This window comes from Dromiciops gliroides, chromosome 1 (assembly GCF_019393635.1).
Source record: "Dromiciops gliroides isolate mDroGli1 chromosome 1, mDroGli1.pri, whole genome shotgun sequence".
Lineage (NCBI taxonomy): Eukaryota > Metazoa > Chordata > Mammalia > Microbiotheria > Microbiotheriidae > Dromiciops > Dromiciops gliroides.
The window spans coordinates 162,434,475-162,444,712 of record NC_057861.1 but is presented as its reverse complement, the minus strand read 5'-3'; the positions used below and the strand labels follow the sequence as shown (position 1 = coordinate 162,444,712).

The 10,238-nt window shown below is 44.5% G+C and overlaps 1 protein-coding gene and 1 long non-coding RNA gene across 3 annotated transcripts in view; one reads left to right on the top strand and one right to left on the bottom strand.

Moving 5' to 3' along the window:
- Positions 1–4,778: 4,778 nt before the first annotated feature.
- LOC122754997 lies at positions 4,779–6,881 on the bottom strand. The gene is made up of 2 exons (XR_006356381.1): positions 6,795–6,881; positions 4,779–5,442 (listed from the first exon to the last, which is right to left on the bottom strand). It is a non-coding gene; the product is annotated as an uncharacterized LOC122754997 (long non-coding RNA).
- Positions 6,882–8,095: 1,214 nt separating this feature from the next.
- SLC22A23 (solute carrier family 22 member 23) overlaps positions 8,096–10,238 on the top strand; it is a 270,885-nt gene continuing 268,742 nt past the window's right edge. For both annotated transcript variants that reach the window (XM_044003402.1, XM_044003404.1), the window contains exon 1: positions 8,096–8,931. In XM_044003402.1, coding sequence (XP_043859337.1) covers positions 8,257–8,931 — 675 coding nt within the window. In that variant the 5' untranslated portion in view covers positions 8,096–8,256. The remainder of the gene's footprint in view (positions 8,932–10,238) is intronic.

The following is a 10,238-nucleotide window of genomic DNA, read 5'->3' as shown; positions in this document are numbered from 1 at the left end:
AGTCAAGGCCTGGGAATGGTTATATTATGTCATCACGATGAGAAAAAAAATGTAAAGAGAGGGAATAAGACATATACTGGGGAAGAAGGGAAAGAAAGGTTAGGGAAAATTATCTTACATAATCAGGGTATACAAGTAGACGTCTGTACAAATAAGGTGGTGAGAGTGGAGGGAGTGGCAGACATTCCAAACTTATTATAATCTGAACTAGTCAAAAGAAGGAAGAATACATACACACACACACACACACACACACACACATAGAGTTGGTTATAGAAATACATTTCACTCAGCAGAAAAATCAGGAAAGGGAAAGAAGGGGGAAAGGAGAGTTAGTGGGAAGGTCAATTAAGAGGTATTAGTACTAAGCAAAACAAACTTGGAGGGTGTACAAAAAAAAATTACAGGGGCAGCTAGGTGACGCAGTGGATAGAGCACCGGCCCTGGATTCAGGAGTACCTGAGTTCAAATCTGGCCTCAGACACTTAACATTTACCAGTTGTGTGACCCAGGGCAAGTCACTTAACCCCAATCGCCTCACTAAAAAAAAAAATGCTGTATTTTTTTTAGCATTTTTTTAAGTGAGAAAGAATTGGCATCTGAGGGGGTGTTCATAAATTGGGGTGTGAATGAACAAGTTGTGGTATATAAATGTATTGTGACACCATTGTGCTAAACTTTTGACAGGGTAATGTCATCCTAACCAACCAGGACCCCCCTCCTAGTATATAGGTGAAGAACTTAGAATGCAGAACGGGACAAATTTGGGGGGGGGGGAGGGACATGACCACTGTGGAAAATTGTTCTGATTGATTATATATGTTTGTAATGAGTTTTGTTTTCTTTGTCTTCTCAGTTGTGGGGGAGAGGAGATTTGGGGTAGGATGGTGAGAAGATAGATCTTGGCTGATAAAAACTTTTTTTTTAAGCTTGAATTTTAATAACAATTCTGCAACAAAGTGGCTGGGTGACTTTTGACAAGTCCCTTAACCCCTCTGGGTTTCAGTTTTCTCATCTGTAAGATGGGTTGAGTGGGTGGAGGGAAGCTCTAGCATTTGGGCAATGAATGATTGTATGGTAAGAAATGGACCTATTGACAAATTAGCAGGTCAGACTTGCCCTATACAGAGGTTTTATTTAAAGTTGAAAAAAAATCACCGGTTAATTAAAAAAAAAATACTATCATGTCACCATTGTTCAATTCAGTAAAAGTTTCACTATTTTAAAAAATTCAATGGAAGTTTTTTGTTTTTCCAAATTGATTTTGCCTTAACTATTTTTTAAACTCTGAACCTGTGATTTCATTGTTATAGGGATACTCCTGATGAGGGAACTCCCTTCATTGATCCAGATTTAGAAGTTTCATTTTCAAAAACCTTTTCTTTTGATGGATTTGATGGATATTGGTGCAGAGAAATTCCTTATGACAAAATTCCTTCTTCCATTGCCTATCAACAACTATTCTACAACCTAACTCATCACCTCTCACTAAGACTACTGCTGTAGATTTTTAACTGGTCTCTCTGCCTTGCCTCTCCCCACTCCCATTCATCCTCAATTTATCTGTCAATGTGACTTTCCTCCAGGGTAGGTCTGACCATGCCTTTCTTTTGTCATGTCCCCTAACCCCCCAATTAGCTCTAGTGGATCCAATCAGAACATTTGTGTGATTCTCTAGCTTTGTACTGCAGCAAGTGTGTAGGAGTGAAGGTGGTGGACAGTAGGGGTGATCCAAAGCTGAAATTTGGCAGGAAGCAATTGATGAAAAGATAAGGGGGCTAGGGATTCAAGAGAAGAGACAGCCAAATCTTGTACTAAGAACTGTGAAGCGGCAAAATCATTTAAGGTCTGAAGAGTGTCCACATAATTTTGATTGAGACGTGGTTGTAGTTATGAAAGAATTTTCCAAATGACTAGTAATTCAATAAATGCAAATGAAAGCAACTTTGAGGTTCTACCTCATACACAATCCCATTGGATCAATAAAGATGACAAAAAAGGAAAATGACAACTATTGAAGGGGCTTTGAAAAAACAGGACATTGATGTACCTTTGATGGAGCTGGAAATTTCATCCATCCGTTCTGGAAATCAGTTTGGAACTATACTCAAAAAGTTACTAAACCATGCATATCTTTTGACCCAGCAACACCATTAGTAGACTGAAACCCCCCAAAAAGATCTAAAAATAAAGAAAAGGATCCATACATGCAAAAATAGTTATAGCAGCTCTTTTTATAGTGGTAAAGAAATGGGGAAACTAAAGGGCTGCCCATAAATTGGGGAAACAAATTTCAGTATATGAACGGAATAGAATACTATTGTATTGGTAGGAGATGGCCAAATGGAGAATTTCTGAGGAACCTAGAAATGCATATATAAACTGATGCAGAGGGGAGTGAGCAGAAGCAGGAAAACAGTTAAACAACAGCTTCATAAAGGCATACAACTTTGAAATACTTAAGAATTCTGATGATTTAAAATGACCAATCATATTTCCAGAGGACTGATGATGATAAAACATTCTCCCCACCTCCTTCAAGAGAGGGGATGGATATTAATTGAAGAATGAAACATACATTTTTGGACATGATCAGGATGGAAATATGTTTTGTTGGACTGTGTGTATTCATTTATTTTTTTGTTTTTGGTGGGCAATGAGGGTTAAGTGACTTGCCCAGGGTCACACAGCTAGTAAGTGTCAAGTGTCTGAGGCTGGATTTGAATTCAGGTCCCCCTGAATCCAGGGCTAATGCTTTATCCACTGTGCCACCTAGCTGCCCCTATGTGTATTCATTACAAAAAAATCCTGCTCCCATTTGGAATTATGCCCAAAGGGCGATAAAGCTGTGCATACCCTTTGACCCAGCAATTCCACTTTTAGGTCTTTTTCCCAAAGAAATCATGGAAGGGGGAAAGGGACCCACATGTACAAAAATATTTATAGCTGCTCTTTACGTGGTAGCAAGGAATTGGAAGTTGGGGGGGTGCCCATCAATTGGGGAATGGCTGGACAAGTTGTGGTATATGAATACAATGGAATACTATTATGCTGTAAGAAATGATGATGAGGAGGAGAAGTTCAGAGAAACCTGGAGGGTCTTACGTGAGCTGATGATGAGTGAGATGAGCAGAACCAGAAGAACATTGTGCACAGTATCATCAACATTGAGTGTTGACCTACTGTGATGGATTATATTCTTCTCACCAATGCAATGGTACAGAAGAGTTCCAGGGAACTCATGATAGAAGAGGATCTCCAAATCCAAGGAAAAAAAAAAAAGAACTGTGGAGTATAGATGCTGATTGAACCATACTATTTCTTTTGTTTTGGGTGCTGTTGTTTTTTTTTTCTATTTTGAGGTTTTGCATCACTGCTCTGATTTTTTCTCTTGTAACAGGATTAATGCAGAAATAGGATTAATGTTATTATGTGTATATATCTCTATATGTATATGTATAGAGATATATAGATATAACCTATATCAGATTACCTGCTGTCTAGGGGAGGGGGGAGGGAGGGGAGGGAGGGAGAAAAATCTGAAATTGTAAAGCTTGTATAAACAAAAGTTGAGAACTATCTTTACATGTAACGGAAAAAATAAAATACCTTATATGTAAAAAAAAAATCCTGCTCCCCCTCAATTGAGGAGGGGGTGAGGTAAGAGAGAGAAAAAATTAATGCTTATTAATTTAAAATAAATTTAATTTAATTTAAAAAATAAATAAATAGCACTAGAGTTAGAGGACCTGCACTCAAGTCCAACTTTCACTCTTTACTAATGATAATAGACATATACGTGTGTATATATATGTATATATATATATGCATATATATTAAACTAGTGTGACCTTGACTAAATCATTTTACTTTTACTTCATTGAACCTCTCTCCATTTATAAAATACACTGCCTATCTCAGAGGTTACTGCAAGATATATTATCTAGAAATGTCTATTTTCATTTAAACTATTTCTATTTGCCTACACAAAAGTCCTCTTATGATGCCTCGCTATCTTGTGGAATGAAGGTTACTCTTGAGTTCTCCAGGCTTATGCCAGTGGAGTCCATGCTCTGGCAGGTTCTGTAAAACTGGAAAGGATTTAAGTCTAGCCAGATGCCAGGTATATACTTGTTATCTGAGGACCATCCTTAGCTCAGCTGAGGAAGGCTGATGACCAGGTTGATGACTGCATGGTGATGGGGGGGGGCGGGGCGGAACCATAGGATCAAAGATTTTTACACCTGAAAAAGATCTCAGAGGTCATCTAATTCAACAGCTATTTCACAGAGGAGGAAACACACCCCTCTGACTCCTTAATCACAGCTTTTCCCATCAAACCATACCTCCTCTTTCTACTTGAGTTTTGTATTATCAAAGAAAGAATACCCCATATCTGAAAGTACAGATTCTTCAAGTATTAAAGAAGTATTCAGCTTTAGCCGAACTTCAATTCCATAACATGAACTTTAATAGGATTGTAGATAGTATGAAATTTAGTATATGGAATTATAGACCTCAAAAGTGGATTATGTTCTGTTTCTTTCCAGTTTTCCAAAGTGAAAGAAAATGGGTTCACTGTGTCACCATATGCTTTCACTGGTATTCTTTTTAAACAAAAGAAACAGTTTGCTGGCTGGTACATTAAGTACTTGACAAAGGAACTTTTTTTTTTTTTTTTTGCCACATGTGAAAAAGCTATTTTCAAAGTCCTGAGAATAAATGGTGTGTTAGCTTTTAGTCTTTTTAAATAAGTCAAATCCTTCTAGAATAGCAACTCAGCTTTTATAATATTTATTTTGTGAGAAGATACATAAATATAATTGATCTGAGATTTCTTCAGTCAAAGGATTGCCAATACTGAGAATTCCTTCTTCCAACAAAGATCTCAACCTGTCTATGACTTAAGAGTAAGTCCTAGGGAGTTGTGAGGATACTTATTACTTCATGGGAAAAGAAAAAAAAAAGATAGACAAAACTCATCCTGCTAAGATTTGTCACCCAAATTCTTAAAAATTATTGCTTTTCAAAAAATTACAAAGACAAATACAATGCTTACACACTGAAGTGCTGACACAGCTGAAGAGAGGAGTCAGGCTATTCAAAATGATCACTGACAGAGAAGAGACTCTCACTGCCACATGCACAGTGCCCATTATCACCATACGCCATTTAAATATAATTTCAACATCCATTTCCCTCTGGTTTTGTATTTCTTTTAGGCCTTAGTAGGTCTTCCTCAGCCTCTGAACTTTCTTGCAGCTCCCATGGGCCCCTGCCATCTTCAATTTATCTAATCTCTTCCTTCCAGCCATTCAGGGAAGCCTGTGACTTTCCTCCACCCAACAGGCAGTCATCAGAGATACTTCATTTGTACTGAATATATCCACACACCATAAGAAAGAAATGATATGTTGCAGTAAACTCTTCAGTATGAATGTGCTGTAAATAAGATAAATTTACAAGTTTAAAATGTATATTCCTTTTGGCAACTGATGCAGGGGTGGGGTTATTAGACTAGGAGCCAATAAAACCGGATTCAAATTCTAATTCTGCTATTTATTACTTGACTTGACCCTAGGCAAGTCATGATCTGGCCCTGCTCCTGGGGTGTTAGAAGAGGTGAGGGTGAAGGGATGGGATATAGTTCAATTTCTTTATCTGTAAAATAAAGGTACTCTTTTCTACTCATATTACTTTGTATTTACTTTAAGGGTAGTTGTTATATTTTTTTTCTATTACATAAGCTCCTTGAGGGTAGGGACAGTTTGATTTTTAATTCTCTGTATCCCTCTCCTAGTAGTGTTTTGCACATAGTAGGTGTTTAATAAATGCTTGTTGAGTTGAATTAAATCTCTAAGGTCCCTACGATATTCTAAACCCTATTGAGAATTGCTTGTGGAAAAGAAAATATATTTATTTACAATTTTGACCCCAAACTGAAATATAGCTAGGTTATTCCATCTAAGAATTCCATTAATAAACTTAGAATGTAAAAATTGAACAGCATGTAGGGATTCTTGGGTGAAAGGTGCTGCGTAATTACCATTTGTGCTGTGCTCTGAGGACAGTCAGAAAAATGCTAATGGAACTGTGAGCCAAAAGAACTGATATCTATGCAGGATTGTTCAAGGTTGGGGATTGTGAGTGAAAAAGAAAAGAGAATGATGGGTAGCTTGTGTATGTATGCATGAATACATCCATACCTTGAGTCTGGAAAGTGACTTTAAGCCATTTGTTGGGCAATCATAAAAAAATTACAAAATTAACATTTTATGAAAACAATTTTTAAACATTAGCCTAAAACTACCATTCGGGGTGGGAGATGGAAGAGTATTGCTAGTTTGGTAGTGTATGGGGTTATGTGTGGCGTGATTGGGATTTGAAGAGGTTTATTCTGCCCTTCCTAGGTTGTTTGTAGCCACAGATCAGCGATGGCGCTGAACTTAGTAAATGCACCTCTGTCCTTTTTTTTTTTTTTTTTTTGCATATATGGACCGGCGTTAGGCTTGCAGAAAACAAACCCTATCAGTGGAGAACAGAACTGGCCAGCTGAAGGCAGAGAGCATTCTCTCCTAGCTCAGAACCACACTTCTGTAGCTCCCGGAGAGAGGAAGAAAGTCAGGCGAGCCTATACACACCTTTGGACTGTGCAGAGGTCAGGGGGAAAGCTGCAAGGAGTAGAAACCAGGTTGATCTCGGGGTGAATGGGAAAACCTAGAGAAAAGCTACAGCGCAGAAATCACCCACAAAATTACCCAGCCAGATTCCTACCCAAACCCTGCAAGGCAGACCTTGAGGTTGGAGCGGGTCTCCTCCTCCCTCCCCTAATTCACTCTTCTCTCCTTTTTCATCTGGCCTCTGTCTCCTCTCCAATGCTGGCACTTTCTGCGAATCGAAAGGGAGGCGGGTGAGGGGGGGCACTGTTCAATTCCTTGGATTTGGCAGAATCAGGGTGTTCCATTCCCCGTCCTTCGGCCCCCCTCCCTCCGCTTGCCCCCCAAACCCGCGGAAGGCGCACTGTCGACTGGAGGTGGCGCTGGCGCTCAGGAGCCGGGAGCAGCAGGTGCGGCCGCCGCCGCTGCCGCCGTCGCCGCTGTTGTACCTACACCTCGGGAAGGGAGGGGAGGAGGAGGAGGAGGCGCGAGCCCCGATCCCGGGGCGGGAGCTCAGGGGGTGGGGGGTGGGAGGGAAGGAGACTGGCCGGCTGTGCAGGTTGGGATTCGAGGTCCTGGCTTCCGGGAGGCGTCCAGAGCGCAATCAAGAAAAACGGGAGGGGAGTAGAAGGAAGGAGTGGAGCTCTCTCTCAGGCTTCCCCCTCCCTCGTCCCTCCCCCCTCCCCCGCTCCGCGCCGCCCCCTCCCCCGTCACCACCCCTCCCCCATCCCTGGCTGCACACGGGAGCCGGCTCCTCTGGGGCGCAGCGCCGCCGGCTTGCGGAGCGGAGCGGAGCGGAGCTCGGCTCCTCCTTCCCTGGCTGCCGCAGCCTAGCTCGGCTCCTCCGGATCGCGGGTCTCAGCTCCTCGAGGAGGAGAAGAAGAAGGAGGAGGAGGAGAAGAGTCTTCTCGCCGCCCGTCCGCACCCCCCGGCCAGGAAAAGCCGATGTGCCGGGGCCGCAGAGACTGCGACTGCAGCGGCGGCGGCAGCGCCGGTGGCGGCGGCGGCTAAGAAGCCGGGGGAGCCAGGCTGCGGTCCCGTTTCCCGGGAGCCGGCCTCTCCCGCCCCCCGGAGCCCCTGCCCGCCGCCGGGGCGAGCGGCACGTCCGTCCTCGGCGGGTGGCGGAGCTGCTGCAGCCCGGGCCGAAGGACGGCAGGAGCAGCAGCAGCAGAAGAAGCTCCGGCAGCGGCTTCGCTCCGAGACCTCTCGGCTCCCGGGGAGGGAGGGGAAGCTAGCGGGCAGCGGGTGCCCGGCCCAGGGCGACATGGGCACGGCTTGACGCATAGACTGACCTGGGGCTAGGAGCGCCAGCGGCGGGACGCAGCGGCCGCCGGCCGTGCGCTTCACGATCCTGTACTCATTCCCGGGAAGGAGGAGGAGGAGGAGGGAGAAAAGAAGGAAGAGGGGACGGGGGAGGGGTGGGGGGTATCTTTTTTTTTTTAAACCGCAGATTTTATTATTTTTTTAAACCCAAATTGGCATTGCTCTCAGGCCCGGGCAGGCAGGGCGCCGAAGGAGGCGCCGCAGTAGTGGCACCGGCGGCGGCTCCCTCGCCTCCCCCTCTCTCTATGTGCATCTCTCCGTGTGGCGGGTCGCGAGGATGGCGATAGACCGGCGACGTGAGGCGGGAGGCGGCGGGCCGAGACGCCACCAGCCTCCTCCGGAGGAGAACGGTTCCCTGCCGGCCGGGGAGGCTGCAGCTGCGGCAGCCCCCCTGGGAGGTCCGGCCGTCGACGTGGGGGACATCCAGACCCTGCCGCCTATCCCGGCCCCCGGGGCCCCCGGAGGCGCCCCGCAGCCCAGCTGCTGCTCCTCGTCCTCGGCACCGAGTCTCCTGCTCCTGGACTACGATGGGTCGGTGCTGCCCTTCCTCGGGGGGCTGGGCGGAGGCTACCAGAAGACGTTGGTGATCCTCACCTGGATCCCGGCGCTGTTTATTGGCTTCAGTCAATTCTCGGACTCTTTTCTCTTGGACCAGCCGGAATTCTCGTGCCGGGGGCCCCAGGAAGGAACTGGTTTCGTGGGGGCCACCGCCACTGGCAGGGTGGGCATTGGTGACTTTGGGAACGGGACGAGTACTCCAGCAACCTTTTCCACCACCACCTGGAGACCGGTGAGCAACCTGAGCAATAGTAGCCTGGGAAGTGCAGAGGTGGACTACACGCTGCCTCTGCAGCCCCCTCCAGACAAGGAAGACCTCAACTCCACCAACTGCCAATGCCACCAATGGCATTACCGCATCCGAGCCGGTCTCGTCCAAAACGTAGTCAGCAAGGTAAGGTTGAACTGCCTTTTCTTCCTGTGTCCTATTTGGGTGCCTCTCCCCCAACCTCAATCTCTGTAACTAATAACCTTTTCCTCTCCCTCATCCCCCCCCCCCCCGACTCACCTTCCTTCATGGCATTTCCACGATCCCCAAATATCATCTGCGTCTACTCTCCCGCCAGCTCCCTTCCACCTCTATCAATGAATGGTCTATGAGCCACGAGCACATTCACCCAGGCAACCTGGAGAACGGAGAACTAAGGGCCATATAGGTTTGAGAGTGAGGCTATACCTGCATGTGCACGTGAACCCTGATGACATTCTCTTTTCCTCTTTCCTTGGTAAAATTTCCTTCTGTGTGAAATGAGGGTCACTGGACAGATATGCTGTCTTTTGCCTTTCTCCTCCCACACCAGCCAGGGACAGTGCACCTGAACTCCAGAAGTGCTAAGTATTACACTCCCCAGCTCCTGTTAGTATACGCTTTGGAAAGAGGCCCCTGCCTCTTAAGGGGAAAAACTAGCTGTGTTACCAAGCTATCTTAGGTACTGTGGAATAAAACTCACAAGGGACCGTAGATGGGTCAGTCCTGAAAGCTTACTACCTACTTATGATTTTGCTCTCTTCTGGAGACTGAGTCTGTGTGTCTGCAATTATTCCTCATGTCTTCAACAGATACTATTTATGAAATGTAGCATTTCCTTCTAAAACCACATTTATATTCCAGAATTTAAAGTATATATATGTGTATATAAGCATGCATGTATATTCACACCTGCATATGCACACCTTTGTATAAACATATGTCTGTTTATATATACGTGTATATAGAATTTATATGTATGTGTACATATATGTGTGTCTGTATACACAGATAGGAAGAGACAGCTGAGAAATAGTGTCTAAGTTTGCTACAGGAGAGTATTAGTTGGACTGTCAAAAAAAATCTGTTCACACACCTTTCTCTCCTTACTCTTCTCTCTTCTAACTTTAAAGTTGACTGTCTCTCCTTGGTGCCTGTTTTTTTGTTTGTTTAAGTTTCCAAGGTTTTCAGTGTACAGGTGTGAGATATATTTGTAACCTTCTTATAGTCTCAATTTTCCATTCTCCATTACACTCTTTGCCCATCTACATAGCAGTAACTTTAATTTATATAGAGAGCAGAGAGTTCTCATTTTTTTTCTATGAACTTTAAACTTTTTACTTGAATGAGGAGCACCTTCACCTGATGAAATGCTATATTCTATGCTATCTTCTAGTACTTGGTGACAGATGCCTCCAAGAGCCTATGGTTTATTAGGCCTGTGCCTGGAAAAG